The 9,086-nt window shown below is 40.1% G+C and overlaps 1 protein-coding gene across 1 annotated transcript; it reads left to right on the forward strand.

Annotated features, from left to right (window-relative positions):
- Nucleotides 1-567: 567 nt before the first annotated feature.
- Nucleotides 568-1,476, forward strand: LOC140613328 (olfactory receptor 4C3D-like). The gene has a single exon (XM_072791863.1). The coding sequence runs from the start codon at nt 695-697 to the stop codon at nt 1,391-1,393; it is 699 nt and encodes a 232-aa protein (XP_072647964.1). The 5' UTR covers nt 568-694; the 3' UTR covers nt 1,394-1,476.
- The last annotated feature ends 7,610 nt before the right edge of the window (nt 1,477-9,086 follow it).

Genomic DNA, 9,086 nt, shown 5'->3' on the forward strand with positions numbered 1-9,086 from the left:
AGTGTGGATGACTGAACAGGTGTCTGCGTGAGATATGAGGCAGGAGAGACTAGTTATGGTGTTGTTGGAGCAACCAGCAGATTATTTTGCTAATTGATCTAAGTCTAGTGCTGAGAACTATGGTTGGGGCATGGTGGGTGCTCAAAATGTTTGTGGAATCAATGAATGGATGGATGGATGGTTGAAAGCTAAGGAACAAGGTTTGGTAAAGTATGATGACAAATTTTGAGATTATGAAATGGATTAGGAAAGGGAGAAGTCAAGGATGACTTACTCTTATGTTTGTGGCGGGTGATGGAGGAAATATAGAAGGAAGAGCAAGTTGAGTTGGGGTTGAGATGAGGAAATCAGTTTTTGAGGAGATGCCAATGTGCAGTGAGAAGTGCAATTAGGAGCTGGTTGTGTGGCTCTAAAAAAAACAACTACAACAAATATTTAGGGAAATTATTTTCCCATAAGTGGTTATTTTTAATTAACTTCAACTTTTGAAGTTTCTCGAAAGGAGTAACAGATTTTTCTGGGTTAATCTCTTTTAACCCAAGTCCTTGCTCTAGCTCACGATTCACGGATAGTTCATGAAACATCACAGAATTTTTCATGCTGGAACTCTCACAGAACTCCGAGGTGCAGAGGGTTTTTTTGTGTGTTCTTTTTGATTGTCTACCTTGTCTCTGTTGGAGGCAACCTACTTATCATGATCACCATTATCTTCAGTCCCACCCTGGGCTCCCCTATGTACTTTTTCCTCTCATGCTTGTCATTCATTGATACTTGCTATTCCTCGTGTATGACCCCCAAACTCATCGCTGACTCCTTGTATCAGGGGAGGGCCATCTCTTTTGAGGGCTGCCTAGTTCAATTCCTTGTTGCCCATTTATTGGGAGGAACGGAAATCATTCTGCTCACGTTCATGGCCTATGACCGCTATGTGGCCATCTGCAAGCCCCTGCACTACACGACCGTCATGACCAGGCATCTCTGTGCCCTGCTGGTGGGGGTAGCTTGGTTGGGAGGCTTCCTGCATTCCCTGATCCAGCTCCTCCTGGTCCTTCAGCTGCCCTTCTGTGGGCCTAATGTGATCAATCACTTTGTCTGTGACTTGTACCCTTTGCTGGAAGTCGCCTGTACCAACACGTATGTCATTGGCGTGCTGGTGGTCGCCAACAGTGGTGTGATCTGCCTGTTGAACTTCCTCATGCTGGCTGCCTCCTATGCTGTCATTCTGCGTTCCTTGAGTTGCCATGGTGCGGAGGCGAGACATAAAGCCCTGTCTACCTGTGGGGCCCACTTCACTGTTGTTGCTCTGTTCTTTGTGCCTTGTATATTTATTTATATGCAGCCATCGTCTACTTTGTCCATAGACAAAATAGTGGCTGTGCTTATTGTATTCTGACAACCATGTTCAACCCCCTGATTTATACACTGAGAAATGCAGAGGTGAAAAATGCCATGAAAAATCTATGGAAAAAATGAGCAATTGTGGATACTGGTATAGTAGGGGGAAAAAACCCCCTGTCATTCTTAGTAAGAATTCATATTGTTATGATGAGAGCTGAGAGACCATCAGAAAATTTCAAAATAAAACTAATTTGAACATTTCAAATTATGTCTAATCTATCCATGTCCTATGTTACTGACCAAACAGATTAGTATACACAACTTCAATTTCTTCTTAACAGTTTACACTAAATTGCAGGACATGGAAACACCATCTCTCTCTCCCTTGCCTTTGTCTGAGATGGAGCCTTCATCAGCCTGGGGAAATAATGATAGGTTAATCCCCTATAGAAATGTTACTAACCTGGTCCTCCAACTTTGCACATTGGAATATTGATCAGAGAAATTACTGATGGTTCACCTCTACCTGATTCTGTCTACAATTTTTTTTGAAATTGTACTGAATTGTAGCTTAATGTGATCTTATTACATTTAAAAATATGCTAGGAAGTGTCCATAAACTTCACAAGATTGCCAGGAGTCAAAAAGGTCAAGACTGCTTTTATCTGGCATGTGCCAGACAGAGGCTGCTACACTGCTGGGTCCTGGACAGAAGACCACAAGGTGCAGAGCAGTGACCAACTCTGGAGAACACTAGATGGGGCTGACCAGTCTTCAGTTGCCCTGAGATAGAAATTGTCCTTACTACATAATCTACACTTTCTCTTCATCTGCCATGTGGATTCTTAGATGGTGGTCCAAATCTTTCACGCCATAAACAGTTTTGAAATCACAACCTGGATACTAATAGTTAAATATCTTTTCCCTGAGTGTTATTGTTTTTTCCTTTGACTCTGAGGGAAGAGGGAAGGCAGCAGCTTTCTGAGCATCAATGCTGTCTCTGGAGGGACAAGTTGGTTTGGGGACAATAATGTCGGAGAGAATCTGTAGCTTGGGGCTCTGAGAATACAGCAAATACAATGAGGAATTATTGAGCCCAAGCCATGGAAGTGCACAGAATAGATTTACACTAAATATAACATAAATTCTGCAACAAATATATAAATATTATGTACCACATTGTCTAAACATTATGTGACCACATACACAAATGATTGACTTGGTACATCAGTTATAAATAGGATCTTATATTATCCTTATAAAAAGTTGACATGGTTTTCTTTTTAAAAATGAAGAAAATGTATTCACAGAGGCTGATTTACTTAGCCAAGGTTGAGCTAGAATTTAAATCCACATCTTTCTGCCTTTAAGTATGATCTTGCCAAAATGCACACTGCTTTACTATCTGCTGATCTTTCTCTGCATGTTTCATTTTGTTTCCTGCTTGTAAGCTTCCAGTTATCAATGTCCTTATTGTTAGTCTCTGATATGCACTTGCCCAGATTTAAAGTCCAGAGTCACTGTCCAGTATAACATCCAGGAGGCTTTGATTTTCTCTAACCCATATGTTAAAATGCTTGCTCCCGCTCACTTGTTACTGTGGAGAGACTTTGCTTTCCATGTGTATGTCTTCTTATAACTTGAATTTATTGAGTTCTCTAGTCAGCTGTCCCAGGTATTCTGCTTGAGGGCTGCATTTTATTGATAATACAGTGAAAGGAATTTTTTTAAAAAACTTTCATGGCAGGAAGAAAAATATAGACATAAAGTTAAAAAAACTCATTAGATGTAATAGCATTTCCTGCGCAATACTTTTGGGTATTTTTCCTAGTTTCAGCAGCTCATAATTTCCCTGTTTCACATCTAATGCCGGTAGCTTACACATTCCCCTACAATTTTATGTTCGATGGTATGAAGATTTTCTTCATCTGTTTAAGAAAGATGGCATTAATCATTATTTGTTGTCATAGAAAGTGTTTATGACATGATATGGAATTAAAAAATCAGGTTATGAAAAATCATGTGGTCTGGTGATGTAAAATTTTATAATCTGCTTGTTCAGGTCCGGATAGGGATGTGTGTTTGTAAGGAGGTTTATAAGGGCAACAGTACTTTATGGTATGATTCTGTTTTACTTTGAACTTTTACATGTGTTTGTTTTTAATGTACAATAAGCATACATGATTTCCCCAAACAACAGACACATTAAAAACAGAATATACTAGAACTCATAAATAAACTCAAGCTGGTTCCTTGACAAAAAACAACATCCCAGATGAGGTTCTAGATTCTGGGACATCACACTGAATACAATCACACTCAAATCTTATCTTCAGAAAAGGACCTGGAATGCCATTATAGAACATTTATTAATATAATGGGTTTTCCTCTTAATAGACCAATGGAGAAAAACCATATAATTATCTCAGTATATAGTGCTAAATTATTTTTTTCAGCTCGTAAATATATGCTATCAGTGATTATAATTCTTTTAGGGTCCTGGAGATGATTTAAAATAAGAAGGCTCTGGCAAGCAACGTTTGAGGGGCTTTTATTAGCTATTGTATATGTCACCCAATGAGAGTGGGGCAGTTGTCCCATTCCAGCACAACCCAACTCAGAGTGCCTTTCCTAAGGTTTTTACCACTGAATTTCTTTACCCTCATCTAGTTTCCCCGAATTTTGGATCTTCCCATCATCACATGGAGTATGTAGAGTGGTCCTTGGTGCTCACTGTGCTTAGAAAACTCAATGTATAGAGGTCTGCAGGTTGGAGAATTGGTTTCCTCAGGGTGCCTTCAAGTGGCCCACATCTTAGCACTTAAATCTATTCTACATTAAGGTTGATAAATAGTGATTGGAGGAGAAATATTTTACTTATTTACTGAAGTGTAAAGAAAAATATACACTGTATTTAGAAGATTTGAAAAGACGTAAAACTGTATGTATATTTATAATGGACACGTAACTAGACCTGCAGAAATGTACTATGCTTCTCTGAACTCTCATTTTCACCTGAGAACAGAGAACTTAATTTAGTCAAGTCTGTTTTTCTAATCTAATCTTGAGACTTCAGTTTTTAAAACAGTTCTATCCATGGTGGAGACACTTTCTCTTGAGTATGGCATCCTTTTCCCCAAAAGGTAAGTTTTGGAGGCTTAAGCACCCTGCCTTCTGTAGTCAATGGGACGGGTCCACTTGCTCCTTGTCTCGCTTTGCTTACATTCTAGCTCTTTGCTATAGGTGAAACTCATTGCATCTATTCCTCAATATAAAGCACCTACAGTGTTCCACCGGAAATTGTGAATGAGAGACAGGAGGTGCCAACTCGGCTCCATTATATGCTGTAGTTTTGTCGAGGAGATGTAGCTATATGTCTACTCCTTTTCTATGTACGATTCTCTAGCCCAGTCTTTCATTCATCATCCTTTTGGCTCAGCCCAAAACTTTAGAGTCATGCTGACCCTTCTCTCTCTCTCTCCTTCCTTCACCCTCATCTTATAGCTGATCCTTGAGCAAATATTTTTAGCTCAACTTCAAAATATTCCCCATCTTGAAGAGTTCCAGTCCCAGCCATGATAGAGTAAGCACCTATGGCCCTTACTTCTCCCTCCCACAGAGATACAGCTATGAACCCTAGATAGAATGCACAGAGAAGCCATCTGAACACTTTGAAGACTGAATGATAGTAGGCATATTCAGAAAGAGATCATTTGAAGGTTCAGCTCCCTCCCCTTCTCTATATGATTTGGTCTGAAGTCTAAAACCATCCAGACCTGGAAGTATGCATTGGGTACATGTAGGAAGAGCTCCAAGAGAATCCTTTTTTCTCTTTTTATTTTAAATCTAATTCACTAACATATAGTACATCATTAGTTTCAGATGTAGAATTCAATAATTCATCAGCTGCTCCTCATATCATGTGCCCTCCTTAATGCCTACCACACAATTATGCTATCCCCCCACCCACCTTCCCTCCAGCAGCCCTCAGTTTGTTTCCTACAGTTAAGAGTCTCTCATGGTTTTTCTCCCTCTCTTATGACTTCTTATACACAGTTTTTCCTCTCTTCCTCTATGATCCTCTGTGCTATTCCTTATTTTCCCCATATGAGTGAAACCATATGATAATTGTCTTTCTCTGATTGACATATTTCACTCAGCATATTACCCTCCAGTTGCATCCATGTCAATATAAATGGGAAGTATTCATTCTTTCTGATGTCTGAGTAATATTCCTTGTGTGGAACGTCTTTATTCATTCATCATTTATTCATTCATCTGTTGATGGACATCTTGGCTCTTTCCATAGTTTGGCTATTGTGGACATTGCTTCTATAAACATTTGGTGCAGGTGCCCCTTCAGATCACTACATCTGTATGTTTGGGGTCAATACCTAGCAGTGCAACTGATGGGTCAAAGGGTAGCTCTATTTTCAACCTCTTGAGGAACCTCCATACTGTTTTCCACAGTGGTTGCACCAGCTTGCATTTCCACCAACAATGTGAGAGAGTTCCTCTTTCTCCACATCCTTTCCAACATTTTTTTGTTTCCTGTCTTGCTAATTTTAGCCATTCTGACTAATGGTGTGAGGTGCTATCTCCTTGGGGTTTTGAGTTGTATTTCCCTGATGCCAAGTGATGTGGAGCATTTTTTCATGTGTCTGTTGGCCATTTGTATGTCTTCTTTGGAGAAATGCCTGTTCACGTCTTCTGCCCATTTCTTGACTGGATTGTTTGTTTTTTTGGGTGTTTAGTTTGATAAGTTCTTTCTTTTTAATAAAATAATTTTTTATTGGTGTTCAATTTACCAAGATACAGAAAAACACCCAGTGCTCATCCCGTCAAGTGTCCCCCAGTGCCCGTCACACAATCACTCCCACCCCCCGCTCTCCTCCCCTTCCACCACCCCTAGTTCGTTTCCCAGAGTTAGGAGTCTCTACGTTCTGTCTCCCTTTCTGATATTTCCCACACATTTCTTCTCCCTTCCCTTATATTCCCTTTCACTATTATTTATATTCCCCAAATGAATGAGAACATGCACTGTTTGTCCTTCTCTGATTGACTTACTTCACTCAGCATAATACCCTCCAGTTCCATCCATGTTGAAGCAAATGGTGGGTATTTGTCATTTCTAATGGCTGAATAATATTCCATTGTATACATAAACCACATCTTCTTTATCCATTCATCTTTCGATGGACACCGAGGCTCCTTCCACAGTTTGGCTACTGTGGACATTGCTGCTAGAAACATCGGGGTGCAGGTGTCCCGGCGTTTCATTGCATCTGAATCTTTGGGGTAAATCCCCAACAGTGCAATTGCTGGATCGTAGGGCAGGTCTATTTTTAACTCTTTGAGGAACCTCCACACAGTTTTCCAGAGTGGCTGCACCAGTTCACATTCCCACCAACAGTGTAGGAGGGTTCCCCTTTCTCCGCATCCTCTCCAACATTTGTGTTTCCTGCCTTGTTTTTTTTTTTTTTTTAAAGATTTTATTTATTTATTCATAGAGATGCAGAGAGAGAGAGAGAGAGAGAGAGAGAGAGGCAGAGACACAGGCAGAGGGAGAAGCAGGCTCCATGCAGAGAGCCCGACGCGGGACTCAATCCAGGGTCTCCAGGATCACGCCCTGGGCTGCAGGCAGCACCAAACCGCTGTGCCACTGGGGCTGCCCTGTTTCTTGCCTTGTTAATTTTCCCCATTCTCACTGGTGTGAGGTGGTATCTCATTGTGGTTTTGATTTGTATTTCCCTGATGGCAAGTGATGCAGAGCATTTTCTCATGTTCATGTTGGCCATGTTTATGTCTTCCTCTGTGAGATTTCTCTTCATGTCTTTTGCCCATTTCATGATTGGATTGTTTGTTTCTTTGGTGTTGAGTTTAAGAAGTTCTTTGTAGATCTTGGAAACTAGCCCTTTATCTGATATGTCATTTGCAAATATCTTCTCCCATTCTGTAGTTTGTCTTTTAGTTTTGTTGACTGTATCCTTTGCTGTGCAAAAGCTTCTTATCTTGATGAAGCCCCAATAGTTCATTTTTGCTTTTGTTTCTTTTGCCTTCGTGGTTTTATCTTGCAAGACGTTACCGTGGCTGAGTTCAAAAAGGGTGTTGCCTGTGTTCTCCTCTAGGATTTTGATGGAATCTTGTCTCACATTTAGATCTTTCATCCATTTTGAGTTTATCTTTGTGTATGGAGAAAGAGAGTGGTCTAGTTTCATTCTTCTGCATGTGGATGTCCAATTTTCCCAGCACCATCTATTGAAGAGACTGTCTTTCTTCCAATGGATAGTCTTTCCTCCTTTATCGAATATTAGTTGACCATAAAGTTCAGGGTCCACTTCTGGGTTCTCTATTCTATTCCACTGATCTATGTGTCTGTTTTTGTGCCAGTACCACACTGTCTTGATGACCACAGCTTTGTAGTACAACCTGAAATCTGGCATTGTGATGCCCCCAGATATGGTTTTCTTTTTTAAAATTCCCCTGGCTATTTGGGGTCTTTTCTGATTCCATATAAATCTTAAAATAATTTGTTCTAACTCTCTGAAGAAAGTCCATGGTATTTTGATAGGGATTGCATTAAACGTGTAAATTGCCCTGGGTAACATTGACATTTTCACAATATTTATTCTGCCAATCCATGAGCATAGAATATTTTTCCATCTCTTTGTGTCTTCCTCAATTTCTTTCAGAAGTGTTCTATAGTTTTGAGGGTATAGATCCTTTACATCTTTGGTTAGGTTTATTCCTAGATATCTTATGCTTTTGGGTGCAATTGTAAATGGGATGGACTCCTTAATTTCTCTTTCTTCAGTCTCATTGTTAGTGTAGAGAAATGCCATTGATTTCTGGGCATTGATTTTATATCCTGCCACGCTACCAAATTGCTGTATGAGTTCTACCAATCTTGGGGTGGAGGCTTTTGGGTTTTCTATGTAAAGTATCATGTCATCGGCGAAGAGGGAGAGTTTGACTTCTTCTTTGCCAATTTGAATGCCTTTAATGTCTTTTTGTTGTCTGATTGCTGAGGCTAGGCCTTCCAATACTATGTTGAATAGCAGTGGTGAGAGTGGACATCCCTGTCTTGTTCCTGATCTTAGGGGAGAGGCTCCCAGTGCTTCCCTATTGAGAATGATATTTCCTGTGGTTTTTTTCGTAGATGGCTTTTAAGATATCGAGGAAAGTTCCCTCTATCCCTACACTCTGAAGAGTTTTGATCAGGAATAGATGCTGTATTTTGTCAAATGGTTTCTATGTATCTAATGAGAGGATCACATGGTTCTTGATTTTTCTCTTGCTGATATGATGAATCACATTGATTGTTTTACCAGTGTTGAACCAGCCTTGTGTCCCAGGGATAAATTCTACTTGGTCATGGGGAATAATTTTCTTCATGTGCTGTTGGATCCTATTGGCTAGTATCTTGTTGAGAATTTTTGCATCCCTGTTCATCAGGGATATTGGTCTATAATTCTCCTTTTTAGTGGGGTCTTTGTCTGGTTTTGGAATTAAGGTGATGCTGGCCTCACAGAACGAATTTGGAAGTACTCCATCTCTTTCTATCTTTCCAAACAGCTTTAGGAGAATAGGTATGATATTTAAACGTTTGATAGAATTCCCCTGGGAAGTCATCTGGCCCTGGACTCTTGTGTCTTGGGAGGTTTTTGATGACTGCTTCAATTTCCTCCCTGGGTATTGGCCTGTTCAGGTTTTCTTATTGTTCCTGTTCCGTTTTTGGTAGTTTCTGG

This window comes from Canis lupus, chromosome 21 (genome assembly GCF_048164855.1).
Source record: "Canis lupus baileyi chromosome 21, mCanLup2.hap1, whole genome shotgun sequence".
Taxonomy (NCBI): Eukaryota; Metazoa; Chordata; class Mammalia; order Carnivora; family Canidae; genus Canis; species Canis lupus.